Consider the following 27,929-nt stretch of genomic DNA (forward strand, 5'->3'; position numbering starts at 1 on the left):
GTTAATTTTGAGAGGAGCCCTTGTATAAATAGAAAAGTCTCACCTCACACTGTTTATTGTGAAAATGTGTAGTAGGCCTGCAAAGTAATTTATCACTCCAGTATGTATATCCAGTCGCTCCAGTCACTTTCGACAGAGCTGATAATACAGACACAGTGTTAGCTGCATTACATTAACCGCATTTCACACACGATCAAATCAACGCCGGTTCGTTATTCTGACGCGTTGACGGCGAACGCCTTGTTCAGCTTTTACGGGATTCTCACAAGACAAAAAAAAATAAAAAAATGGAGGCACAACAGGACATGAGCAGCATTTCAGCCCTTGTTTTTTTTTTCCCGAACCCGCTGGAGTGTGTGAGGTCAGTGTAGAAGCTCGGGTGCCAGTCGAGAGAGACTGGCAAGACGCAAGACACGGCCTCGAGGAGCCGTCGTCTGTAAACAGCACATCAAAGCCCGCTTCTTCTATAATCCCGCTAAACATCCAGCCCTTCCTCTCCACACACAGCACGGGTTGGCTCGGTCCAGACTCTCGCACACTCAGTCCTCTACCTGTCGCCCCGTCCGCAGCTCTGTCATTGCTATTAATAGAGCCGCGGTGGGCAAACAACACGCAGCCCAGAGCGTCCCTTGCTTCTCATTTTTATGGCCTTATTGTGATTGTCAAGCCAAGCCTTCCACCCATACGCTCCCGCGACCATCCGTCATGCTTTCGCATTTCCCCCTCCGCGGCATCTCCCTCGTCTCGCATGTGGAGCTGACGAAGAGCGGAGTAGAGTAGGGGATCATGGTCTGCCTGCAGAGAGCAAAGCAAACAAACTGACAGATGGACAGTCCCAGCGACGCTCGGCAGAGATAAGAGGATTGGGGGCCCTGCTTGTTATTCTTGGTCCTGCCACAAGTCTTATGCTGCTCTGTGAGCCGCTGAATGGGGAGGCACTGGCAGAGCGGAAAACAAAAGAACTTTCGGAATGGTAACGCTCTGAATTTCGAAGGAAAAAACGGCTGTGAAGTCCTCAGACAAGTCAGCGTCAGGCAGCTGTCAGCAGGTACTTGTGCTCAGTGTTGGTCTGCTCCTTCTGCGCGAACGCCGGAGCCTTCTCCTGACGGGAAGGCACCTTGCAGGCCTTGTACAGGATGACAAAGAGCATGAGGATGAGGACGCCGACCACTGAGTTGCAAACGATGGCCACGATGGCCCACACGGACAGGCCCATCCTCAGCTCGTGCTCCATGGTTTCGCCGCCAGTAGCCGCGGCCCCCAGACTCATCGGGTTTCACTGCCGGTTACTGTAAATGCTCAGATCCGTCCTGAAAAAAAAAAGGAGAACAACGTAAAAAAGACAAAATAATAGTCCCTCCTGTGCTCACACACACACTCATACACATGTGCGACTGTTAGGTGACATGCCCCTAGTTAACCTGCGTGTCACGTGGTCAGGTAAGCACACTAAAGATTACTTTCTCTCTGACAAAATAGTCACTGGGTCAAGCTGGGTTTATCCCTGCAGATACATATATATATATATATGTCCGTGTGTGTGTGCATGTGTGCGTGGAGCAACCTACCCATGTTCAGAGCCTGCATGACGACCTCTATTTATCATTGCAGCTCCTCCGTCAAGTCTACTAGGAAAGAGGATACAATTTAAAAATAAATAAATAAATAAGTAATTGTGGTGGTTTTTGTTATTTGTAATATTCTCATCCTGCGGGAGAATTACAGGACAAGGAGTTTTGTCAACTGCAGTAATGCGTTGAAACAAACTTTAAACAAACAACATCACCCTTCACAGAGAGAGTGATGAAGTTATTAGACTGATAAAGAAGGCAACAGCATTTTCTGTTTCTGTTTTTCCCTCTAGAGCTTTAGCAGCAAAATGTCTTTTGGGGGGGTATCATAATGGAATATAGTAGCCGGCTTTGTAGCTGATATTAAACTGGTCATTGAAGTGCATGGTTGTGTGGCTATGTATGGTTGTGTGTGTGTGAAAGAGGTGAAAATAAAGGAGGTTCAGGCCTGAGTTGGGCTGTGAGAATACCTGCCTCTTCTCCTGCTCCTTCTCCTGCCCCCCTCACATTTTTGCAGATAAAAACTCCGGCAGATCACTTCCCTTCTTTAACTCTACTATCCTCTAATGCATTTCTTATGAGATCACATATTTTCTCTTTCTCTCCCACTGAGGGCAACACAGGCACAGCCTGGGTTTGCTGTTGAGAAATCATTTTGGAGTTATCCATCCCTTTACAGTCATTTTATGACCAAGATAAATAAAGATGGATTGCTCCCAGTCAGAGTAGGCGGCAGTGATGCATTGGATCTGCTCACAGAAAGCATGACGTCGGCCTGTGTTTGTACCAGATGGGTCCCTCTCCAGAGTCAGCAATCATCACTGTGGGGAGACTAAACCTCATAATCACTCACTGGGATTGCAGTCAAAGGTGCTGCACACACAAATATCTCCAAAAACATCCTGAAAACTGAAAACTTTCTTTTTTCTTAAAGCAGCAAGTGAAACTGGATGACGTGGACCTAATGACACATCAGTGAAGAGTGATGGATTGAGGGCAATGATTCGATTAGAGGAAAAGTGAGAAATTTTCTAGGCTATTAGCTGGCAGAGATGTGACAGGATAGAGGGAAATTAACATGGCAAGAAGGTATTTAAGCATGTGTGTCAATATGTCAGTGTTATCAGTGAAAGGAAATTCGTTTTGTAACGATGGCAACTTCAAACTGTGACAGAAAAAGTCGTTATAAATATCAGCCCTTTGTATAAAACTAGTTCCACACTGCATGGGCGGCAGAAGCGAAGGAGAGTGAAGGAGTGAGAAAATGTAAACACTTCATTTAAGAAAATTGTCAGATTTCTGAGGCATGAAAATAGAGCAGGTCAATCAGAAACCTACTTAATCACTCAAAACATGCGCTAGAAGTCCTTTCCTTGATCCCGATCATAATTAAACAACAGTGAATGTCAGCTGACCCCACTGCGTGTGTTTAGGTTAGAGAGTGTAATCAGATAAGTGTGATCAATGTATTGGAACAGAGTGCAGCGTGTGTATTTCGATCTTAATTAATCAGCATTACAGTGTAGTCAGAGGCACAAAGCAGCTGAGCTAATTATTGTGGATAACAATGTAAATGTCTGATTTCGAATGTACGTTGTGCATTAGACGTTTGAAGAGTGGAAAACAATTGCTTCTCTTTACTGGGCCTTGATTCTGACAAACTTGACCCCGAGAGGAGGATGACAAAGACAAGTCAAAAACGTACAAGCGCCCCCATGTACAAGAATCCCCATGAAACCAGCGCGTTGCTTCATCACATTGTCTTTTCTAAAGACCTGGTGATTTAGTGTTTGTCTTTGGCATTTGAAAGCTCAAAGATCACTGCAGAGACACACGGCTGACGCACCTGACACGTACATACGTAAACAAACGCGCGCTCTCCCCGAGGCCACAATCAATACAGAGATAACTACAGTCCATCAGTTATGTAATAGCTCGGTGGCGGCAGCAGCAAACAGTCGAGCTCTGGCAAAAACTGAGTCATGCAAAACGCTCCGACACAGCAACGAGTGTGTACCTGGGCTTTGCGCGTGCATGTTTTTCACAATAGCGCCATTAAGTCCCATGAAGCACTGTGGCAAAGCTAATGCTAATTCATGCAAATGCTCAGCGCAACGCACATGGAGCACCGGTGAGTTCTTTTTTTTTCGCAGGGCTAACCACAGTAGCACTGTGCTGTGCAAAAACCCCACAGACAGAGCGGTTTGTTTAACGCATCGCATGGGTGTCAACCCTCCCATGTGGCTGGACTTCCTTCCTTCCTTCCTTTACCCCACCAACTCATTTGAGAAACGCAGGTGCGGGGAAGCAAGTGCATTTTACAGTTGTCTGGCACAAGCACTATTTTATACTTTAAGCAAGGACGTGCAAACAGTGAAGTGTAATCAAATGCTGAACCGAAGGCCAGTGTGTCCAGTACTATTTAAACTATGAGCTACTTTCCCAGATAGTTGAATGAATAGGATAGTGTATAATTCACAGGTTTTCTAGCTTAAAAAGCAGTTTGAAAATCATTTTATAGCTAATTTACATGTCGCAGGAGAGCCCAGCTGGACTGGCATAAGACAATATATTTTTGGTTGATTGCCCAGCACTCTTCCTCTCTCTCTCTCTGAAGAACGCTGGTCCTATAGTGCTATATATGGTCCAGTATGGAGCCAGTTGGGCATTCTGTGTGAATGCCAAAGATGGCACCTTTGATACAAGTCAGTGAATTGTCAAAAATAGTTTTTGAAACAGCCCTCGTGGGGTAGAAAAACTTAAGTCATTTTGATAACAGTTCATTTGAACACTGAAAGCAACAGTTGTACATCGCAGGAAGTATTATTTTTAACTTTCAAATGACCTCTTTGCTCACAGTCTGTAACCTGTTGAGAAATTATTTTCCGCTAACCCGGCTCATGGCTCGTAAATGTTTGATTGAGCAGCAGCCTACCTAATTCTCCCCTCTGGTGTCCGGTGTCTCCGGTGAGTCTCGACTCCTCAGCGCACGGAACCCTGTTGCGTCTAGAACGAGAATCCCGTTGCGAAGCTTCTCGGGCTGCGCAATCGATACATTTTCTGCGGCGGGACCTTTTCGCCTCCGAAGTAGGTCGGCAAACTCCAACTCCAGCGTTTGGCAGTATGGCCGAGCGGTTAGTCAGCAGGCTGGAGCGGCGGAGCCCCGGCAGCCTCTCAGTGGCTGCTGTCAGGCATGGCGACGGAGCGGGAGATGCTGCTGTCAGTGTGGCTGCTGCTCACGGTCCCACCCCCATCCTCCACCCATCACTTCCCCCACCCCCATCCCCGCCTCTACTACACCGGGCTATTTATACAGAGACTCGCAGAACATCCCATCAGAGGCTTTTCAACTCAGTGTGAAAGATCCCGTGTTTGACGGTGCAGCCCAGACAAGCTGATCCAAGTGTAACTACCTCTGTGAGCTCTGGCAAAACGCTAACGGCGCAGGGGGAAATTCTTGCTTTTCAAAAACATTTGCTCCAAGCTGAGGCGCCGCCGCCGCGGTTGGGCCCCCTCCTCCCCCCACCTCTTCACTGGTATTCAGCGAAAGGGGAGGGAGTTCCTGGGCTCTTTGTCTGTGTGCATGTGTGTATGCATGATGGGGGGTGTCGGGGACTTGGGGTTTAGAGGGGGGGGGCAGGCGGGCAGGATCAGAGTTCAGGCAGACAAAGCATTCTTGAGAGACTCCCATCGTCACCGCGGGCCCCAAAAGAGTTTTTGCAGAGCGACCGAAGTAGAAAGCAGCCATTCAATCAAAGTGCCGCGTCAGAGAATATATGAGCAGCGTGAGAACAAGCGCCGTGTTTATGTTCCGTACCAATGCAGCCACTTGTCAAGCTAATAAGTGCCAGACGGGGTCGTAGCTTAGCATGAGTGATGGAGCGCAGCAAGAAAATGAGACAAACATTGCAATCAATGTCAAAGCAACAGATTACAACATGCTATTTCCCGTCCGTGCGATTTATGTCGGCAGAGGTAATTACAACGGCTGCGGTAGCCTCAAACGCTGAGTGTTTTCATTTCACATCACAGCGCAGTGTCACGTTTTGGCCCAGCGCTGCAGGGGCCACGTCAAAAAAAGTTCAATCGAAGATTAAAAACTGCAATTACAGCAGACAATGTGGAAAAGACAGAGTTTGAGTGTGTGAGAGCCTTCTGTGAGAAAGGTGTTTGTTGTGGTGGAGGCACTTCAAACGTGGACAGTGCTTTCGCATGGACACGTTCATTTTTCAACCAAATCAGACTGCATTAGTCAGGGAACAGCACTTGAGCCTCAGACTGCACGAGTGCCTGCACGGGACGGTTATCGCTGATCACAGGCCGATGCTTCAGTGGAGTGATTCATCCGACCACACGGTTTCATGTGGACACGCAGAGTTTGCAATGGTCACGGATAGTCACAAACATGCAGCGTGTGCCACGTCTCATCGTTCCCCTGCATGTCAATAATGATACTCACGCACCTCCATCATCCTGTCAAAGCCTATCAGTGTGAGTCGGAAGACAACAGAGGAGAAAAACTGAGGCAGGGTTTCATGCCTTCTTACTCCTCTCATCCTCAGATGGAAAAAAAACTAGTGACAGAAGCGGCCATCTCAATGCTGTCCCTTCCAGGCTCACTCACTCTCAGCCCTCTGCTAGTCTGAAGACAAATGGAAACTTCCCAACACACCCAGGATGAAAATCTTTTACAAAGTCCATCCATATCAAGGGCACCAGGAAAAAAACATGTCAGATTCAGCGAATGTTCATGCATATGATGACTCTTTTCATTGGCGCTCACACATCCTATGACTATTTAATGTGAAGTTTTAGGGTATGAAGTAAATTGATCATTTTGTCTGAATCACCAGCTGCTTTCATATGAACGATTTCACGGTGTATCTTTTATTCCTTCTTCCTCCTTTCTTGCTGGTTCCAGCAGTGCTCAGTAGGTACCGTGCCCCCTTAGTAAGCTGTCAAAACCAATTTACTATCACGAGTGTACGAGGACACCTGCTGGACATTCCCTGACATGGTGGCGGTGTCTAGACACTCCTTTAAGAACCGAAGGAGATCAATTTCACAGCCTAGCATGGCCACCGAGGAAGTGTTTTGTGATATGAGAGCAACATGAGAAAAAAAATTGAGGCATAGCAGAGTTTTTTTTTCTCGCAGGGAGGGTTTTATTTTTTTTTATTGACACCAAATCTTCTTTAGTTGTTCATCATAACCTGAAAAAGACAAATTACACCGTCAGCAGTGGAAAGATGTCTCAAAAGAGCAGCTTTTACTTTAACTGAAGTCGTTTCCTTACAGCATAACCAACCTAACCAAAACATTAGGTGGCGATATCACTCCTCAGACCATTTTAGCCAATCACAAGGCTGGGAAAACAACAATGGTGAACCGAAGCAGGGCGGATTCTTTAGTGTGGACTGATAGCAAACTAGGGTTTGATGCTCACTGTGTCACATGACACAAAATTCAACAAAATGTGGATCAGTCACAGTATCGCGAGATACAAGCCTGGTGGATGTGGTTGAGGAGTTGTATGAGACACACAAAGCGCTTATAAGTTGCTAAATAGCACCAGTGTTAAGACTGACCCTTCCAATATTGGGAACTCCATCAGCTGTGTCAGCTGGCCACATCCACTAGCCTCAATGGAGATACCGTCCAGGTGATGTTTAACAATGCGGACAAGAGATTATTGCGGTTTTCCTCGGTTTTCCTGTCTACACGACTGCTGTAACAGGACTTGTCGGAAAAGTTCACCCTGGAGCCAACAACTGCAGTTACGTGTGGATGAAAATCCAAACCGTGTAGAGAAACACACAGTTTCAAAAATACCTGTGTTCATGTAGACGGCCCTATGCGCATCACCCCCTTTCTGTGTATCTATGAAATTTTAGTGTTTTCTTTCCAAAGTCTGTCTTTAACACCCCAAAAATCAATCAGCCTTTGGGATCGTGTTCCTCCCTTACATTGTCGATCCAGTCGTTAAAAGCAGAGACTCTGGTGAAGACGGTTGGCTTCTTCACAAAGTTGCAGCCCAGGCCAGAAACGAAACTGGCGATGCCGTGAACCTCCCAGGTTCCCTCGCTGTTCTTGCAGTTCAGAGGGCCACCAGAGTCGCCCTGGACGGGGGCAGATAAAGGAAGAGGACATATGTTTTATTCATCGGATGGAGTCGCCGCCAGACTAGGTGAGGTGCAACTATGAGAATCACAAATGCAATTCCTGTTTTGCCAAGTGTAATGGGGACACTGAAAATATTTGTAATGTTCCATGCCAGCTAGACAACAAGAGATGGAGAGAGAGGGAGAGAGAGAGAGAGAGAGAGAGAGTGTGAGTTATAAAAAAAAAAATCATCGCCTCAGGACATTGGACATTTATTTAAACACATTCAAATGGAATCAAAGTAGCTTTGCTGCCAAGATGAATGCAGTGATGCACTAAGGAGGCTGCGGAGGATTTAGAACAGAATGTAACAGTCAGAGTCCTTTGGTGAAAGAAAAGCCGCCAGTACATACACAGCGCCGTGCCCCTCACAGGAAATTCTATTCATTTCCATTCAATTCCCGAGGACTGACCGTAACCCGGTGTGAACTACAACCCCACTCACAAACCTGAAGTGGAAGGTCTTGCATTAAAAGCTTTTTATATCAGTAATAAATGTTCAGACGGAGACAGGGCAGGCAATTCACGGCCCCGCCACTGGGAGCACTGCTGCGAAGGGAAGGGACTCGTGCTCAGCAGGTGTGACGAGAGGGCTGCAAGGGAGCAGTGCAGGTGTGTTGAGTTCTGCTCATGCCATTTCATGGTCTGCCCTTGTTGATATGGACGCACATCAATACGCACATTAGTATAAGTTGTGTTTGGTGTGTTTAAGTGATAGTTTGCATAGCTATTGTATGTTTCTAATGTTCATTTCAGAACCACACAAACTTTCACACACACTGAATCGACATAAAGACCAGTTTACATTTACAGACAACAGTTGAGTCCTTCTTAGGTGAATTTCAGACACACTCTAACAGGTGCCACTCTGCGATTGTACTATCAGAGAAACCAGCAATTACTCAACTCAATAAATTCATAAATCTGTGAGCTTCTGCAACATTCAAGGCAGGTCCTCACAGTGTCGCTGCTCTAACGGATCCTAATCCCCTGCACCTGAGGAAGACACGCAATTGCGCGCAAAACACATATCGACAGACAGACATACACACGCGGCCAGAAAAGCGAAGAGCTTACATTGCATCCACCCACGACTCCATCTCCACCGGCGCACACCATGTTGGTCCTGACAGCGATTCCCCACCAGTCCAGGCGAGAGCAGGTTGCGTGGTCGGCCACAGGCATCAGCGCCTGCTGCAGGTTATCAGCGATGGGGCCTCCGGCTAAAACACACGGGCAGAGTGAGTGACATATACACTCTGCTTTACAGTGCAAAGCCAAAATTTATAGTCTGATACTAAACTTTTCAATTTAGCGGTACCCCTTATTTTGGTAAAGTTTCTGTGAACTTCCCCTCCCCCTTTTTATGTTGAAATACATTAGAAACACATTTGGTCCAAATTTTAATTCAGCTTAAAATGTCACAGACATTCCAAAGTACAAAGGAAAACAACCAGATAGATACGCACTGGCCTGTTTTCTAATACAACTTGGGGACTTACTGTACAGTCTTCCCCACCCGGTGATGTAGCAGGGGTACAGGTTCGAAAGCAGAGTATCAGCGGGAGGAATACAAGCCGGCTGCACGTGGTCACCCAGAGTGACAGGCTCCGACAGCTTGATCAGGGCGATATCATTACTGCGAAGAAGACAACAAAGTTTCGGAGAAAGACTTTGTGCTGACAAGCAATTTAAAGCCCCTCGCCGGGGCCAAAACACAGGAAGGCAAAGACACCAAGCTGAGAGCCGAGAGCACAAGAGCAAACTCTGCATTTTCATTTTCTTCTGTCGTTTCTCCTTTAGAAAAAAAAAAAATCCTCTCAATGGAAACTCTTATCTGCCCAATTTGTCCAGCTGCCTATTAGGCGGCAGAAGTGATAAAGAGTCACTGCTAAGTCACAACGTGTGTCAGTACAATATGTGCTGAAATGAGGTGGCATAAAAGTGGAGCCCGGCGATGTGGAGCGGATGGCGAAGGTTGCACAGAGTTGGTGACGCTTTTCTTACCCGAAGGCCACAAAGATCTGGTTCCATTTCTCATGGACAACAATCTTCTCAGGCACGATGGCCTTGGAGTCGGCCTCATCCTCCAGCAGGTTGTGTTTGCCCACAAGGAGGGAGGGAGCAGTTTTCAGTTTTTTTGGGGCTTCATGACTTGCCCAATCCTTCTTTCAATGAGGGTCAAGAAGGGTTTAGGGTCAAGATTAGGTAAACAGCATGATGAAGGATAAGTACGCTTCATTTAGCAGAACATCAGTGTGTGTGTGTGTCTGTGTGTGTGTGGTCGTGGCCGCTTGCAGTTGTGATTTTCCCCGTTGTGTGTTTATGTTCGTCCAGCGCTCCATACTTGATGCAGTGAGCGGCAGTCATGACCCAGTTGGCAGCGATCAGAGATCCCCCGCAAGTGTGCCTCCACTCGCCGTCCCTCTGGTACTGCAGAGAGATCTATAGACAAAATAAGGGCAGAAAAAGAAGAGGCAGGCGCCGCTGTTCTTCAAAGTAGCTCAAATAAACAACTGTTGTTGTGTACATGTTAGGACGACTAGCAGGTGCTGGACCCGCAAGGCTTGCTAGTAAATCCCAAAAAGCGCTGACAGATGTGTAGACGGTAGCATACCTGCCAGGGCCAGCTGTGGGCCTTGGCATCTACTCCATTGACCACACGGGTAGCCACGGGCTCAATGTGTGGGTTGCCACACCCGAGGGCTGTACCGGGAAGAGACGATCAAGTATGATTGGAATGTAAGCGAACAATTAAAGTCGCATTGAGTCGCGAGTCAGGCTCCAAAATGCCTTCCTTATTTGTTTACGTCGTTCCATTAAAGACGTGCAGCAAATTGGCTCGACGTGCGGGGAATAGCGTACGCGTGCAGACAATTAGGTCCAGAATTGGAAAGTGCCAGATGTTCTTACCGCTAGCAATGAGCACGCAGGCCAGCACGACGGGGAACATGTTGATTGATGCTTCTGCTTGGGGACGCAGGAGGCAAACGCTCTCTTTTAAACTTTCCAAGTGCAGGCAACACCCCCCGATTCGTGGGCGCCAACTCTGACTCCTATTGGCTTGTCCTGGCTGCCCAGAGGTCAACTTGGACCTACGGCAGTCAAGGTCCTGCTGGCTGGGTGACGCACCGCACAGGTGTGTCTTTGGAACTTTTCCCATGACCTTCGTCTGGAGCTGAGATGTGTGCGACGTTACTGAGTCGCTGGTTACATGCCATCATGAAAGTGCACCTGCACACATCGACATGTTCGTGTGTCTGAATGCCAGTGACACGCACACCCTTAACAACCTGCAGGAAAATTCCCCCCCCTGTTTAGACCTCAGTTAAACTCTCCTCTGCGATGGCATTGCAGAGACCTGGAATTAAAGGATTGCGTAACAGTATGGGAAGCAAACATCTGGATTCCTGGCGCCGGCCTCTGAGATTCAAAACAATAATCAAACTTAGAGGCATTACTATGACATATAACCAGGACAATGAAAAACAGATGGTGCCACTGGTGCAGAAAATATCGACAGCCACACTCCAATCCTTCCTGACATTTTGCTACACGCAACAGCTCTCCAGTTAATTCTGCCGAGCCGGAGCTGTCAGACAATGGACGACCACGTTTGGCCGGTCATATCGCTCAACCTATTTTCACAGCTAAGCTTTCTCGATCTGGCTTCGCGCTGTAGATTTGCTGTTGTCAAGCCAAACGTGCTGTGAGTCAAGCCGTTGTGCTACTTGAATGAATTTGAGATGAGAAACAGAAAAAAATAAAACAGTTTGTGAGCCCGAAGCGTCCCAACACGCCAGACATTGTAAATCTGCCAAAGCCTTTTGCTAATATTACACGAGACCATTAAAAGTTGTGCAATGGTGCGTTTTAGCAGGTGCAGTCGGAGCATGTCTCTGCGGGACGACCTGGCACTGACTTGGTTCGGGCCCTCAGAGGAAGACACCGAAGCATAATTCACTCTCATGAAAATAAAGAGGGGTGGAAAAAGCATGTGAGGTGAAATGGGAACTTTAAACTGTCCGTAGGCGTGTGAATGGCTGTATGTCTTTGTGTGTCTTTTGATGTGGCCTGTGCCCTATGACAGCTGGGATAGGCCCCAGAAGCCCCCCTCAATCCTGAGTGGAGGACAAAGTGGGTATTGATAATGGATGGATGGATGGATGGATGGATGCATTATACACAGTATTGCCAGATTGTCGTTCCTGAATCCTTTACTTTCAATGTCTACCACTAGATGGGACAATTTGCCTGTCCAGAAGCCAAAGGCGGGCTTTTATTTTATAACCAGATTTTCAATTGCATGTTTATTTTCGTTGCAGAGCTTCAAAGTGAATCAATAAGAAAAAGATCAATAACTTGGATATCAGATTTTTAGAAAAAGGACTGACAGTATTTCTCTGGAAAAAAAAAAAAAAAAAGATCTTCAAACATCTGCAAATGACAGCTGGAGTCCATGGATGGCGGTGTTTGCGGGAGAGACTCGCTCTGATTGACAAGGCGTCGCCGCTGCGTGCTAGTAACTCTGCGATAGCGGTGAGCGCGCGCACTCCCCTCCATGTCCAATTAAAGCAGTCTGTCAAAGTGCTCAACAGCTTAGTCCAAAGTAGATCTCTCTCTCTCTCTCTCTCTCTCTCTCTCTCTCTCTCTCTCTCTCTCTCTCTCTCTCTCTCTCTCCCTTGCTCTCGTTCTGATAGAAGTCATGTGGACGAGGCCGTGCAGGCGGCGGTCAGAGGTGCGCAGTGCGCAGCGGCACACCAAGAGATAAAAAGAGCAGATAAACACATAAACACGCGTGAGAAGTAAATTACCACACAAAGAACAGCGTCGTAACAGGCACGCTTCAGCTCCCCCCCCGCCCATCCTATCTGAACGGCATCTGAACTCCGGCTGAAGCTGGTGAGAGGGTTGCTCGCTGGTTTGCACGTTGCTACTACAGTAAACACGCCGCTCTCCATTGCAGGGCAAAGGGGAAAAGGGGGGATTTTGCAATAAAGTCAACTTTATTATTGCGGCAGGTCAGCCAGCAGTCAGCTGCGTGCGAGGTTTCCGACTAATTCCCCGTCTCTTTTCCCCCCCCAGCGAAAAAAACCCACTGCCAGCGGTTTGCGGGCCAAAAGCAACATGTCGCAACAGTGGCGTATCCAGGATATCTTTCACGTAGGCACTGAGCCAGTAGGAGGTGGCCATGTCGGGGGAACTCTTACCCATGGCATGTCATCAAAATATAGAGAGATAGCATCGCTTTTCTGCCCACATCCAGACACATGAGCAATAATTGAGTTGTAAAGCTTTAATTCATTCATTCTTTCATTCATTGACTTGTGTGTATTCAGTACCAGATTGTTTTCATCAACAAATCAATCTGCCACATTAATATCAATATCACCAATATTATACTGTATGTAATGTGGCCGAGACCACCCCTAAAATTCCCACCGGACAGCAAGACTTCCAAGGTTTTGCACAGAAATAAAATAAAATAAATAGACAGAATGCATTTTCCAGACAGAGGCCGACTGTTTTGTCTCAGGCTGTGATGTTCTGGAGCAAATCTGAAGTGAATCCAAACCGTCTGCTGCTTTTTCGCTCTCATCGCCAACCCTTTCCACTGATGTTCACGGAAAGGCTTCCCCTGCCTTCACAGTTTCAGGCGCTAATGCTTTATTAATTTCATTTTCACGTGTTTTGTTTACAGCGAGAGTCTTCACCGACTGTTTTGTTTTGTTTCGTCCTGTCATTCTTTTTTTTTTTTTTTTTTTTTTTTTTTTTAACTTTGCTGGAAGCAACTGTTTTAATTAAATCTCTTCCGCGCTTTGTAACCTCACCGGTCTTCTTACAGATCTCGTACTCATTCTTTTGAGGCGGGGTGGGTAAAAACAGCAGAGTAGTAATAGCGCATCCGGCATCTCCACGTGCATGCCTGGTGATTTCAGACATGCCCGAGGGCGGCTCAGCACTATTTGATTTCTCATGCATGCACGGTTTATTCTTTCATGTCTCTGTGGATTTAATTTTTCTTCCTGTCTTTGTGTCTATCTACCAAGGCAGCAACATGGAGACTTTCAGACTCAGCTGACATCCACAGTGTTGATAACCAGCTAGTCCAGATGAGCTCAGTGATAATAAGCTCATTTAACTGGTTGTTCAATAGGGTGTATGCATCATGAAATACTGTACAGTTGTTTCTTTCTGTACATCTTTTATATTTTTGATAGGTTACACTAATTGACTATAAGCTGCATTATTCACAGACAAGCAATGCAAATCATATCAGCTCTCAGTGCATTGAATGTCTTGTTTTTTCAATCTACCATCTCAGCCTCCAAGATTCTGTCTTGTCCAGCCAGTTTCATCAGATTATACCTGTTTGGATTTCAATGATCCTGTTGTATGCTTAACAACTAAGTTCCCAGTTGACTAGATGACATATTTTGCACACACATCTGCAAAGTTTTTGGTTTTAATTAGGTTTTCAAAACATTACAATTCCAGATTTGGGCGCCTCCTTCCTTGCGTTTTAGGAGGATTACTGGGTGACTCTGGGCCAGAGCTATATAAAGTCAACAGACATAATTGTCTAAACTGATTTTTCTTTTCAGACCCTCAACGCTGCTGATTAGTGAGCACACATATATATATATATATATATATACAATAGGCTTCCTCTGTTTAGCTCTACCGCAGCTATGGGCCAGAGCAGGAGAAGTGAGGCAGTTCAAAGCAGGACCCTGAGAAAATAAACCATCTGTGGACACAGTGGTGGATGCAGAAAGAGAACTGCGAAAACAAAATAATCAGTTTGACAAACCGTCCTCCCTCGGTCTACGCCCAGTTTACTCTGTTGGCCGGTAGAGTGCATGTAATAACCAGTCCACATGCCCCACTATAACCAGTTTATTTAGCCTCTCAACCGGCACACTAAATCTATTCTGTGTCCTCGACAAGTCTGCCTCTCTGCACAGCAATCAGCAGTCCGGTCGTCCCTTCCTGATGTTCCACTGCAACCGTGTGAAACCTTTTTACTTGTATTTATTTATTTATTTATTTTTATCAATGTATTGACTCTGTTCTCATGAAGTCAGACCACCTAGGAGTGCTCATGTCAATTTAGAGGCTCCATAAACAATCAATTTTATGTTATTCTCACAAAATTATTTTGATTTATATTTTTAATCTCATATTGTTCTATTAAATTGCAGTGCAATAACCAATTCAACTCGATTCTTTTCTATTCTGTTCTATTTTTTATTTTTAAAAAAATCACTGTCTTTTTGATTGCATAGAAATGCAACATACGGTGATTGTCAGAAACTGCAGGATGACAAAAAAAAGTGTATGGGAAGATTAGATAGAAGAAGCAAACATGGCACACATATGTTATATAAGACCTGAAGGTCAGATACCATACTGTAGGTGTTAATAAGTACATGGTAGCCATAACACAGAGCTGCTAGACTCGTCTTTTAGTGATGGATGAAAAGAGCCAAGGACGACCAAACCGTGTCTGTACTCACAGCTCACAGTGACTATATCTTATTTTTTCTAAGGCACCGACTCCAAAAGCAGCTACATGATCTAATACAACTTAAACATGAGAACGACAGAACAAGATAAACCTCTATCTGTGTTTGTGTGTGTGTGTGTGTGTGTGTGTGTGTGTGTGTGTGTGTGTGTGTGTAAACAGAAGGAAAAAACTTTATTACAGTTTGTTGTGCAAATGTAGATAAGCTTCTTATGTAACATGTGACCCATTCAACACGCTGTGGATCTAATGGCAAAATCAACCTGATGAAAACTCACCAATCTGCTTTTGTTGTATTTTGCACTAATTCCAAATGCTGAAGGTAGTGAAATGAATGGCATGCAGCAGCTCACATCCACTGAAGTCGGTGTGAACTTGCCACAAGGGAAAACTTGGTGAAACGCTGCGTGTCAATAGTGATGAATTTCCTGTTTTTTCTTCATGTTCAGAGCTCCAACCGCACATGAAACCATTATGGAGTTCACATTAAAGCGCTTACAAATAGCTGAGGGAAGACACAGCAGGCAAGCTTGTGCTGGCAAGATTTAAAGTTACTGGAAATAATGATTTAATGGCTTTCAAGTGGCTTTGTGTGTGTGTGTGTGTGCCTGTGCGTGCATGTGCGTCTGTGTATGAGTGTTTGTTAAAGTTTGTTTAAGGTGTATTTTAGTGGTGCATTCATAGAATGCCAAACACATTTTGATTACAGTTTCTGAAAACCAGCTCCAGTGGATTTACTGACAGCTGCTTCAGTAACATTTCTTCCTGTTTGTGTTTTAAGACTTTGCAGTGCCAAATCGCAGAGCTGTAATCGACTGGGGTATGTAGAACATGATCCGGCTTTACCACATAATTCAAAAAAATTAGGCGAACACACCTTTGTGCGTAGCCAGACAAATTTGAAGAAACTGTCTTGAGGAAAATTGGAATGGTTCATTACTAGAGCTTCTATTAGTTCCTACCAACATACTCACTGGGAGACATGCAGAGGACAATTTTGTATTTTCTATTTAAAAATGTAGCAGCTTAAATCCTGAGGAGGCACAGCATGAAACAGGAAGACAAACACGAGATGAAAAAGCTTCCCGCTGGCCAGAAAGCTCCAACATCTACATCTGATGGAGTTAACTTGTGTTGGAGTGTCGGGAGTTTGACTGCAACTGACACGTACACGTCGGTACCGAGAGGATTTTATGCTGGTTTTCTGAGAGTTTCATTGAACTATTGCAGCAAATCCCTCTGATTTGATTTCATCGTCAGCAGTTTTGATGATGCAGCTGATCAGTGGATAGGAAAACATTTGAACCAAGCAAAATGGAAAACCAACCAACCTGTCTTTCCCCTAACAGTCACTTGGAATGTACGTTTATAATAAAGATCATTTTGCTGAACGTCACAGTGCCTGGCTATTGAAGAAGAACACATTGTTCCCTTCCATAGCCTATAATATTCATTCATTCATTCATCTTTTATACCCGCTTATTCCTATTCAGGGTCATGGGGGTCTGCTGGAGCCTCTCCCAGCTGTCATAGGGCGAAGGCACGGTGACACCCTGGACAAGTCGCCAGTTCATCGCAGGGCCACATAGAAAATAACAACCATTCACGCTCACATGCACACCTACGGACAATTTAGAATATTCAATTGGCCTCACGTGCATGTTTTTGGACTGTGGGAGGAAGCCGGAGAACCTGGAGAGAACCCACGCAGACACAGGGGAGAACATGCAAACTCCACACAGAAAGGTCCCAGGGCCGGGCCCCGGAATCGAACCCACGACCTTCTTGCTGTGAGGCGGCAGCGCTAACCACTGCGCCACCGTAAATAGGAAAAAATAAATAAATTTTAACTTTCAAGCTTGCATGCATAAAACACCAGGCTATCATGCCAGTAGCGCTTGCATGTCAGCCTGACACTTTTATTTTGTAACCGCTATCTGTTTATACCTCTGTTGATACCATTTCCGCTTCATAAAGATTTTTATAGTGCCAAGGTGAGCAGGCACAAGAGTTCATTTGTCACTTAGCCGACTCTCCAACGGGACTGAATGGGTAAACGGATATAAAGACTGGGAAAATGCTCAGGTTTAGGGCCAAGCTGGGAAGTCTGGTGACACTGCAGACCCTCCAGAGGAGCACGAGGTCAGTAACTGTTTGCGTGCCACAACATTGAGATGTTACGTAACAAGTCGTGGCGTTATGTTTTCATTATGTTTTGGATTGTACATTGACCTCGTGTGTCGTGTAAGGAGTCTGTCTGTATGTCTGTCTGTCTGTCTGTAACTGTCTGACTGCAAGTCAAGTGTGTGTTTGTTTTGCTGAGGGCGGGAGGGTGGAGGAAGGCGGGTGTACAAGCTCAACTCAACCTCATATAATGCCAAAGCAACAATGCACTGCAACTGCAACAAAACATATTTTGTGCATTGTGTTACTTGAATTGATGGCTTTATTTACTACAAGTACAAGCGAAACACTGGTATTTTGGTTATTGATACAGTGACGCTGCCGGAGCCCCATCCTTTGTAAGCAGTGGCTCCTGGTAATTCTATTTCTAGGCTAATGATGTAGATAAGATGGCCATATTGTGGTTCTGGAGCCCCACACTTCCTTAACCTGGTGAGCTTGCGAGGGTCCAAGGTCTGTTCCAGCGGGGACTATAAATTCTCTGTGCTGTGCTGTCCAAATTTGCAGAGTGACCGCCGCCGGCACCATGTCCACAACCAATGAGCCTCAGACAAACCGGAGTGAGTAGACACTTCTTCGCTCGACACTCTTCAGGAGTGAAAAATATGTTTTTTGTATTTCATGTTTTTGGAGGGGAGGGGGTTGATAACTGATTGTTCAATATTGCATTTTTCGGAGATTCAAAGAATTATAAATGGTTGCAGAAATAGAGAAGGTACCCAGTGCCTCCATTTCATTTTGCAAACAGGGCACGTGCGACTGTACCAGCATTCAGCTTATCAAACAGGTTTTGTGTGCCACACACGTGATTGATATGTTGATAGTCTTAAATGCAGGCACAAACAGCAGGAACAGCATCTGATCCTGAAAATGTTTTTTATTTTTTTCAGACGGGCCCTATTATGTGGGTTTAGTCAGAAGGGATCGTGCTGCATTTCAAAATCAGCTCTGCAGTTACAGACATGTTGCCTATTTTATTTTTTTTTTGTTTTATGTTGTTCCCGCTTTTTGTAAAAATCAGATTGGGGGGTGATGGGGGAATTTGAACACCGCTCATTAACAGCTTTTAGTCACTCTTAGCTGTTAACCAAAAGGAGAAAAGAGGCTGACAGGCCCATGCATGGTAAAACAGGAAAACAACCCCAAAAAAATACGAAGGCTGGGCAGGAATATGAGAAAAGGTCATTATCTGCCGAGGGGGAAACTGTTCATTAAAGTGAAATAGCGCTTGCAAATAGACTATTGCAGCAATTGTGATTATTCAAAACTGAAAGATTAACAAGAAAAAGCACTACCTAAAGCTATTATCGCAGACAGCTCGGGGTGCGTCAGCGCTGCCTTTCTCTTTTTTGGTTTCCAAGAAACTCAATTTGAGTCTGAAAAACAAACTCCTCTTCCTCCCTTTTACGGCCCCCGATGAAAAATGACACTGAATTTCAGACTTTCGTTGCAGCAATGGCAATCAAAAGTCACAAATTCGCCGCTGTAAAACATTGTCAGAGAGCCGACGGCGGTTATTGCTCCGTGACTCTTTACTGTTTCCCCCCCGTCAGCTGCGCTGCTGTCACGGACTCACTGAGATTAGCGCGAGGCCTGGCATTGAACCCTTCTAATCGCGCTCCACTCATATATATTTTACAATCTCCCATTTAGTTTGGAGATATAGGGTAATGAAAGGAAAGTGGCTATCGGATAAGCGATAAGCCGGGAGTGGGGTCAGGTGCCTTCCACAGGGCATGATCCCCTGGGGAGCTGCTACACTGAGCAACGTGCCCCGCTGCAGAGAAGATCAGCCATTCTTTTAATCCGCTGCTATCTTGATCTCTGTTAAAACAAACAAACAAAACAACAAAAAAAACAAGCAAGATGTGTGAGTGGCATGTAGTTCATTTTGATGTTGTGATTTGTTGAGGGGAGGGAAAAAAAAAAAAAACAGCTGACGACACCGAGGCAATGCTTATGGTTTAATGAGGCACAGCCACAATCAGCCTTGTTCAGAATTCCAAAACCTATAAAATGCTCTCTGCACCACCAAACCTTGACCCAGTGGTTTATATGCATGTGTCGAAATGTTTGTCTGGCTGGTTCTGTGTGTGTGTGTGTGTGTGTGGGTGCATGTGTGTGTGATCTCTTCCCCTAGTACCAAGCTGGCAGCGATGCCCAAAGGGCAAAGGGCTGGAGACCATGGCGCCCCTGGTGAACTCTGCAGAGGAGACCCCATATCCCATCCCAAGCACCATCAAGGGACACATCCCATCATGGATCAATGGGAGCTTCTTAAGAAACGGACCCGGGAAGTTTGAATTTGGGGAAGAGCGGTATTGGACAATTTTTTATTATTTTTTTCAGTGCGCAATTTCGCAACTTTGTAATAAAAAAAAAACAAGAAAAGAAAAAAAAACAATCCCAGCAGTTCAGGCACATATTGGTAATTTATTACCAAGCAATTTATCCGTAGTTGTTTTTCAGCATCAAAATTGCGGTCATCTGCGCACTTAGGCAGAGATAGATGTCTATAAGAGAAACAGCATGTATAGTCAAAGACAGGAAAATAACACTTTAGGTCTTTCAAAGTGACACTGACAATGTTTAGAGCAACAGTACAAACCACATTTCCCGTCCTTGTCAGACTCTGCAGTGTAAAGCACACGTTCCGTCGAACATTACAGGAGTTATTTGAACCTTCCAGTTAAAGCTGCCACATACTGGGCGTCAAATTGGTCCATTATTCCTTTTTCTGCTTTTTATTACACCCTCCGCTTTGCCTAATATGCAATGGTCGGCTGCTGAGGAAGAAAAATCAAACCCTGGTTTCCATCCTTGTTTCTCTCAGCTACACCCACTGGTTCGATGGCATGGCCCTGATGCATCGCTTCCACATCTGCGACGGCAACGTCACCTACAGCAGCCGCTTCCTGCGGAGCACCTCCTACGTCACAAACTCGGAGAGGAACCGCATCTTGGTGTCAGAGTTCGGCACGTTAGCGATGCCCGATCCCTGCAAGAACATCTTTGCGCGCTTCTTTTCGCGCTTTCAGGTTCCGAGTATGTGGGCCTTTCTTACATATTGCATTATTCCCAAGTGTCATGTGCCTCAGCGTAGCACGATGTAGCCCCGGTAGTGTCTAATGTATTATTAAACTATTCTGTCGATTTGTACGTATAGGTATAAGCAGCTGGACCGTAATGCTGTAGGGCAAATTCACTCAAACACACACACACACACACACACGCAGTTGTATGTTCCAGCCTATTGAGGGCCTGTGTTACGTTATATTGTGTTTATAGTGAAGTATAGAGAACGCAGGGGGATAGTTTGCACGGTGGTATCTCTCTGTAAGGGAAACATCAATTTGAATCTTGAGCTGCTGCATAACAAAAGTGATTTAAAAAGAAATGGAACTGGTAACAGAAGAAATGACAGAATTGTGAGAATTACGCTGAAATACTACATATTAACCAGCCTGTGACCAATGTGACCCACAGAGGCCACAGACAACGCCAGCATAAACTTCGTCAAATACAACGGGGACTACTACGTCAGCACAGAAACCAACTACATGAGGCGGATCAACCCGCAGAGCCTGGAGACCAAGGAGAAGGTGAGCTGCTGACACATACGCATGCAAACAGCAAACTTCCCTCGCTGAGCGACTGCCGATCATTGGCCGGATGCAAGAAGGTACTCATGAGCAGTGTAGGGAAGATTACTTTTGCAAGTGTAATTGGTTACAATTACAAGTTACCCTAATAAAATTGTAATAGTAGTGTAACTATTTCAACTACTTTATCAAAGTTACATGTGATTACATTTTGGTTACTTTCCTAAATGTTCTCCATTGTTTAGACCTGTCAGTGTTAAGCGTCCAACTTTCCGCACTCAAAACAGAGAGACACTTAAACTGGCAGGAATAATCTGAGCTTGACAGGAGAACCAATCAGAAGAAACAAACGTTTGTCTGTGGAGGGAAACAGAAAAAGGACGGGGAGCTTCCCATTGGTCCGACGTCCCATTACCCCGAATGTCGGACTAATGGGATGTCGAACTACTGGGACGTCGGACCAATGCCATGCTCCCAAAAGGACGGTGCTCATGCCAAGCCAGAGCACGAGAAAAATGGACTAAGCAACACAAATAAAAGTGTTAAACAGAAAGCCCAGCCTTTTTTTTGTAAAAGTTTTTCAGATATAATTGAAATTGTAATCATGAGCAATCCCACAAGTAACTGTAAATGAATTACACTTCTTCCCATTAATGTAGCTAATTACAGTTACCTTTAATGTGTAATTAAACTACGTCATACCGTTACATGTAACTGCTTACTCGCCCACATTGTTCATGACCATGTCGTCTGCTTTTGTAAGGTGGACTGGAGCCAATACATTGCTGTCAACTCGGCCACGGCCCACCCGCATTACGATACTGAAGGGGCAACGTACAACATGGGCAACTCCTACGGCAAAGGGGGTAAACGGCCGTGCACTCTCCACACTCTCAACACCGCCGTTTCAGCCCATCCTTCAGCTAAACGCTGTAATTGTGTTTGCCGATGGGCCGACTCAGGTTTCTTCTACAACATCATCCGCGTGCCTCCCCTTGACGCCCACTCAGCAAAGAAGGACGCTGCGGACCTGACTGGAGCTGAAGTGATCTGCTCCATCCCCGCTGATGAACCCAGGAAACCCTCCTACTATCACAGCTTCGGTAAGATGCTTTGCGCCAGGCGTGGGCTTCATGTATTCAGGCATGGAACTTTGGAGTTGCATGAAAGACCTGATTTTTTTTTTTTTTCTTTTACTGGCCTCTGCGCAGCCTGGATGTAAAGTACTGCTTTAAAGACAAAGCGTCACATTTTATTTTGCACTTATAATTAATTGTTCATTTGGATTCCAACTTTTATCCCCTTTCCATTTGTTTCTCACAGTTCCCTCTCGTTCCCTGTCTTTCTGTTCACACGTGCTCCTTCCTTTAACTTCACACCACTGTCACACAAAAGCGCACTCTCTGACACTGTGTTTTAAAAAAAAAAAAATGCGTGTGTCAAATGTCAACAGAACATTAACCAGTGTTGTTGGGATTACTCCATAAAAGTAGTCCAAATACTGAATTACTTTATTACTTTATTACTTTTTGTAATTACTCATTTACTAATTACTAATGACTTTAGTTAAAAAAAAGATCAAGTAACAGTTGAGAATGTCTTGTTTCCTGCACGTAACGGACAACAAACCACAATATTCTTTGATTTAGACGAGATGAACTCAAAATAATGTTTGTATTTCCAGCTACAAACGCAGTCGCTGTTTTTTCTTTTGCCGCCGGCATCATGCTTGTTTTGGTGCGTCGTCGCATATCAATGATGTTGCATGCACGGCTGCATTCGTTGTTTTCGGTTGTTTTTCTAAGTTTCAGACATGTTGTGGATGATGACTAAATATATGTGACATAATTACCAGTTCTGCCGCAGTAATCCCGTTACATTACTCTGTTACTTTAAAAAGTAGTTTAATTACAGTAGTGGATTACTTAGTAATAGATTACTCGCCAACGCTGACATTAACTAATAGTGCCGTTGTTGAATTAAGCACCTTGAGTTAATTTCTGCAATTGCTGCTGTTTAGGTAAATTTAGATGTCGATAACGTCGTACTTCTTGGAACCGTCCTTTCCCTGAATTAGTTCCCCCAGAAGACTCTTTGATCCTGCTCAACTAATCCCTCTAATGAACATGTGCGTATATACAAAGTCTAAGTTATTAAGGACTTCAGTACACAATGTTGCTGTTTTCGAGATCTCCTTACGTTCCAGCTTTGCCAAGGGAAAGTTTTGTTTCACCGGCCTTTCTACGCCACACGTGATCGAGTGCTTACGCTCTGGCAGCCAAAACACACAGAGAACGCGGAGGTTTGGCTGAATTAAAGCGGCTTCGCTGCACTTGATACAAGTCAAGGTTGCCCCATTTGTTTCTCATGCTTGAACAGCTCGCTGATGAAATCTCAGTCTGCGTTTGTCGCCGTCCGCTCGGTCAGACTGTCTGGCACCCAGAAATCTCTCCAATGGTCCGGTATTGAGCAGATTTACACATAGCTCGGCAAGATCTGTTTTTGTTTGTTTGCTATTTTGAATGAAACTGGCGCGCCAGAGGAGAAAGATGTGCAAATTCCAATATGTGATAACTTTTACAAAACCGCAAACAATCTAGCGTGGCCTGCTGTACTTTGATCTGGACCAGACCTGGGCAAAGTACGGCCCGCGGGCCACATCCGGCCCGCTGCGTGTCTCTGTCCGGCCCGCGTGAGGCTGATCACCCCCCCCCCCCTACCGCCGCCGTCACCGAAAGCTTGTCAGCACGTTGGCACGATAGCGATAGCGCGTTTCCCCAGTTCCCATCAACGAAAGCGCAAATTCACCCCCCCAGGGTCCGTCGACAAAACTTGGCCGTGGCCCACCGACACGATTCAGGTTTGTCATGTGGCCCTTTGCAAAAAATAATTGCCCACCCCTGATCTGGACAGTAAGATGACTACTTAAAAAAAAAAAGCTGATTAATATTAACAAAGAATTAACACTTCAGTCACACTTGAAATGGTGTTGAGAGCTGTCTTGTGACTACTAGGGCTGTGTATAAAAACAAATTAATTTCAGTAAAGTATTGAAAAAGACAGCTGTTCATTTGACTCACTGAGTCTCTGGTGTGCTGATCAGTCGGCCTTGCAGATTCCTCCTGAACAGACAAATTTCTCTGATTGAAAATGTCAGTTTTATTCAATAAGCAGAGTCTATGAAACACTGATTCCACTCATTTCTTTGCCGGCATGTACTGCGCTCTCGTGGAAACAGTGCACAAATATTGCAAATAGACCTAGCAGTAGAGTAAATGACAACTGGTAGCTCTTTTTTTTCCCTAGATGTTTTGTTTAATAACCATATGCGTTTTGCACATTTGCAAGCATATATTTGCATTTCCTACAGTACGTTTGAAAAACAAAAAAATGTATGTTACCTATAATTCTGTCAGAGCCTGTTGTATGAAGGTTTAGTATGGAACCTGGATTGTGCAACAAAAAAAAACTTAAAAAAAAGGGAAGAAAGGAGTAAGTGAGCAGAAATCTGATGGTGCAGAAATGTGTGTTTATACAAGTATTTTGTATATTTATACACTACATGTATATCTTTCTAATATCTTTTCTATGCAGTCATGTCAGAGAACTACATCGTTTTCATTGAGCAGCCAATCAAGCTGGACCTGCTGAAGTTCATGTTGTACAGAATCCAGGGAAAGAGTTTCCACAAATGCATGAAGTGGGAGCCTCACTGTGACACCATCTTCCACCTGGTCAACAGGCACACTGGTGCGGTGCGTTTGCCTCGATTTATATAATTTAACCTCCTGACAGCGAGGAGCAAAAATATCTTGATATGTGATATTATAAATTCTCATTATTTATTTTTGATGAATTTAAATCCTTATGTAAACGTGTGCGTGGCCCCAGTTTCAACATCCCACAATATAATATAATATAGCATAATATACTATCATATAATATAATTAGTTGCAACCAATGGAATGCAAAGTATGACAATATACCATTTAGTACATCTACTATTAACAGTAATAGTAATAATATAACAGTACAATATTAATAGTGCAATAGTGCAGTATAATATAAAAACATAATAAACCTAGTAAACAATATGATATAATGTATAGGATATAATATAAAAAAACACATCACCCAGAGTACCTTGTATTGTGTGAAGATTCACCAAAAATAATATCAATACCAGGAGAAGAACTTGTCTGTGGGTGTAAAGGCTGACACGAAATCACACAAAACTCATTCGATTCCGTTCTTTTTTGATTTCTCCAATTGGTGCAACAGAGGAGTGAGGTCAAATACAGGGCAGAAGCCATGTTCACACTCCACCAAATCAATGCCTTTGAAGACAACGGATTCTTGGTTATGGACATGTGCTGCGGGGACAACGGCGAGGTCATCGGAGACTTCACGCTGGAGAACCTCCGCAGAGAGTCAGGGGAAGAAATGGACAAGGTAGCACACACGCATGCATACACACATACACACATACACACATACACGTGTTCTGTTCACACGTGTTCAGGTTTTCTTTATCTTCTTTATCTTTATTCGTTATTTCAGACTCAGGGTCCATAGTGAGACATACACGGATACAACAGCAAACAGATAACACATAGAATAAAACAGAATAAAACTAGAGATGTAAAAATAAAGATTTACATATTTGGTATCAAAAAATAGATAATTCTTATAAGGTAATAAAGAGACAGCTGCACCAGTGTCTCCAGGAAAGAGATTGGTAACTGATGGAACTACAGTTTGTTACAGTTTGTTTCAATTAAACAGCTGAAATGAAGAAAGTACCTTTGCATGCTTGGATTTAAATTCCCTTCTTCCACGATATAAAGTCGCTGTGGCATGTAAAGTTTATACATTTTGTATGAATTTCCTCCAAAAGTCTAATATCCATCGCTAATGCACTTCATAAAAGAAATGAAACATGAAACATGAAAAATGCATCAGCAAGGATTGAGGGTTTTGAGGTTTTCTGCTTGAGTGCTGTCATATGTGTATAGATACAGGGGGGTGGTGCGAAGTAGGTATACAGTTAGGTAGATTAGAGAGTCGTAGTGCAGTTAGTAGATGCATTTTTATTCGTTACGATATGATTAATGACAATTTAACATGCAATTGATTTGGATGAATTAGTATCATAACACTAATGTGCTACTACTGTGTACCTTCTTTTGCACCCCCCCCAGTATATATGTGTATGTGTCTATGTTTGTGTCTGTGTTGTTTTTTTTGTCTTGGCCGTCTGATCAAAATCTAAAACAGAGATTTCTTCCTTTTTTTGGCGGCAGTTTTACAACTCGTTGTGCAGAAACCTGCCAAGGAGATACGTTCTACCCCTAAACGTGGACGAGAAAACCCCTCTGAACCAAAACCTGGTCACTGTGCCCGGCTATACAGCCACAGCGAAAAAGACAAACCCCGGCGAGGTAAGACGGATAATGATGATCAACTCTTCTTTAAATTGATACTTTTCCATTTGCTTTTTCGAGTAAATCAGCCCCGTTGGCGCTCAATGACCCAGAAATCGCAGCAGAGACGATGTGCAACGTTCTGCCTTGGACCCAACAGGTTTACATGTGCCACGAGGAGCTTTACGACGACGAGCTGCTGCAGTACGGCGGCCTGGAGTTCCCCCACATCAACTACGACAACCACAACGGCCGGCCCTACCGCTACTTCTACTCCTGCGGCTTCGGCGCCGTGTTCGCCGACTCCCTGCTCAAGATGGATGTGCGCACCAAGGAGCTCAAGGTGCCCATCCGTCAAAGACCGTTCAGAGACACCCGCTGCTAAATTGGGGCCTGGTGTTATCACATCAAAGAAATTCCCAGCGCGGTCTCTCACGGGCTGAGGGGCAGCGGGTTGCGAGTCGCTCCGCTGACAATAAAACTGCTCACAGCGAAATGGGATGCTCATGTAATCTTCCCTGCTTAGGCGTGGCGTTATCCCGGCCTGTACCCGTCTGAGCCTGTCTTTGTTGCTTCGCCTGGAGCTACCGAGGAGGACGACGGAGTGGTCCTGTCAGTCATCATTACACCCAGAGAGGTAAGGCAACCGCATGGTTTTTACGCGCAGACAAAAATTCCAGAGGTTGGCATCGTATTTTGGCATCGTGCTGTGGGGGAAAAAAACAACAACAACCAAGGTGCTCAACCACAGAAATGCGAAACTTTTTCTTTTTCTTTTAATTATCTGACAATCACAGCTTTTTAATTTTATAGCGCAAACACGCAACTTTTTTGTTTCCAGGACAAAAGTTCTTTCCTCCTGGTTCTGGATGCCAAGACCTTCACAGAGCTGGGCAGAGCGGAGGTCCCGGTTAATATTCCAGCTGGGACCCACGGTGTGTTCAACAACATGGGCTAGACGGCCAAGACTGGAGTGCACTGAACGAGCAACCGACGATCCCTCCCATCCACTGCCGGCAAAACCTTAAAAAGTGTAATCAAAAATATAAATAGATTTCCACACCCTCCCGGAGTTGTGGCTCTTGTTTGTTTGATGGGAACAGGTGTGTGCCCTCGGCGTTGGCTGCCATTGTGGTCGAAAAGATGACTAATGACTAAATATGAGACTGTCAAGACAAGAAGCCCGGCACGGCATCGGCACGCTGACAGTTCGTCCCGCTTGTGTTCTTATGCGCTCTTGTAAGACAGTGTTCAAAACCCTAAGGATGGTCTGCAGTCTGATTGGATGCGTACACTGAAGATCTAATGATTTATATAGAAAACAATTAAGAAAAAAAAAATCAACATGAAAGGTGATCCGTATATTAAAACGAAATCCATTTCCCCTCCTTTTTCGTTTTACACCCACTGTGTTTTTGCACCATCACACCACTGGAAACAGAATACTCCCAGTGAGTGC

At 44.8% G+C, this 27,929-nt stretch overlaps 2 protein-coding genes and 2 long non-coding RNA genes across 5 annotated transcripts in view; 1 reads left to right on the forward strand and 3 right to left on the reverse strand.

Moving 5' to 3' along the window:
- LOC142896955 (uncharacterized) overlaps positions 1 to 27,929 on the reverse strand; it is a 525,186-nt gene that overhangs the window by 140,114 nt on the left and 357,143 nt on the right. The window contains exon 2 of the long non-coding RNA XR_012928402.1: positions 16,859 to 16,993. This is a non-coding gene — a long non-coding RNA (uncharacterized LOC142896955). The remainder of the gene's footprint in view (positions 1 to 16,858; positions 16,994 to 27,929) is intronic.
- LOC142897004 (uncharacterized) lies at positions 1,098 to 4,804 on the reverse strand. 2 transcript variants are annotated; one of them, XR_012928405.1, is made up of 3 exons: positions 4,507 to 4,804; positions 1,569 to 1,625; positions 1,098 to 1,310 (listed from the first exon to the last, which is right to left on the reverse strand). It is a non-coding gene; the product is annotated as an uncharacterized LOC142897004 (long non-coding RNA). The 2 variants fall into 2 exon arrangements; XR_012928406.1 differs by having other exon boundaries at positions 1,569 to 1,628.
- Positions 6,713 to 10,761, reverse strand: ela3l (elastase 3 like). Its single transcript, XM_076039028.1, has 8 exons — positions 10,647 to 10,761; positions 10,351 to 10,439; positions 10,081 to 10,178; positions 9,741 to 9,887; positions 9,236 to 9,372; positions 8,811 to 8,956; positions 7,538 to 7,690; positions 6,713 to 6,784 (listed from the first exon to the last, which is right to left on the reverse strand). Exons 1-8 carry the CDS (start codon positions 10,684 to 10,686, stop codon positions 6,767 to 6,769), a joined length of 828 nt encoding a protein of 275 aa, XP_075895143.1. The 5' UTR covers positions 10,687 to 10,761; the 3' UTR covers positions 6,713 to 6,766.
- On the forward strand, positions 17,314 to 27,858 carry bco2l (beta-carotene 15, 15-dioxygenase 2, like). Its single transcript, XM_076039029.1, has 13 exons — positions 17,314 to 17,403; positions 17,953 to 18,005; positions 19,586 to 19,763; positions 20,279 to 20,490; positions 20,932 to 21,047; positions 21,811 to 21,913; positions 22,010 to 22,150; positions 24,642 to 24,802; positions 25,329 to 25,499; positions 26,351 to 26,488; positions 26,631 to 26,813; positions 26,997 to 27,107; positions 27,312 to 27,858. Exons 1-13 carry the CDS (start codon positions 17,339 to 17,341, stop codon positions 27,426 to 27,428), a joined length of 1,749 nt encoding a protein of 582 aa, XP_075895144.1. The 5' UTR covers positions 17,314 to 17,338; the 3' UTR covers positions 27,429 to 27,858.

This window comes from Nelusetta ayraudi, unplaced genomic scaffold, assembly GCF_046127955.1.
Source record: "Nelusetta ayraudi isolate G7.1 ecotype Tasmania unplaced genomic scaffold, CSIRO-AGI_Nayr_v1 ptg000058l, whole genome shotgun sequence".
Taxonomy (NCBI): Eukaryota; Metazoa; Chordata; class Actinopteri; order Tetraodontiformes; family Monacanthidae; genus Nelusetta; species Nelusetta ayraudi.

What these genes read in the sequence shown, in the direction of transcription:
- ela3l (XM_076039028.1), bottom strand. Translation starts at nt 10,686, where the DNA reads ATGTTCCCCGTCGTGCTGGCCTGCGTGCTCATTGCTAGCG. An exon ending in CCCACAGCTGGCCCTGGCAG is followed by an intron (nt 10,179 to 10,350) that starts GTATGCTACCGT and finishes TTTTGTCTATAG; the next exon opens with ATCTCTCTGCAGTACCAGAG. An exon ending in CAGATCTTTGTGGCCTTCGG is followed by an intron (nt 9,373 to 9,740) that starts GTAAGAAAAGCG and finishes TCTTCTTCGCAG; the next exon opens with TAATGATATCGCCCTGATCA.
- bco2l (XM_076039029.1), top strand. Translation starts at nt 17,339, where the DNA reads ATGCTCAGGTTTAGGGCCAAGCTGGGAAGTCTGGTGACACTGCAGACC. An exon ending in CAACTCCTACGGCAAAGGGG is followed by an intron (nt 21,914 to 22,009) that starts GTAAACGGCCGT and finishes GGGCCGACTCAG; the next exon opens with GTTTCTTCTACAACATCATC. An exon ending in TGCGCACCAAGGAGCTCAAG is followed by an intron (nt 26,814 to 26,996) that starts GTGCCCATCCGT and finishes TTCCCTGCTTAG; the next exon opens with GCGTGGCGTTATCCCGGCCT.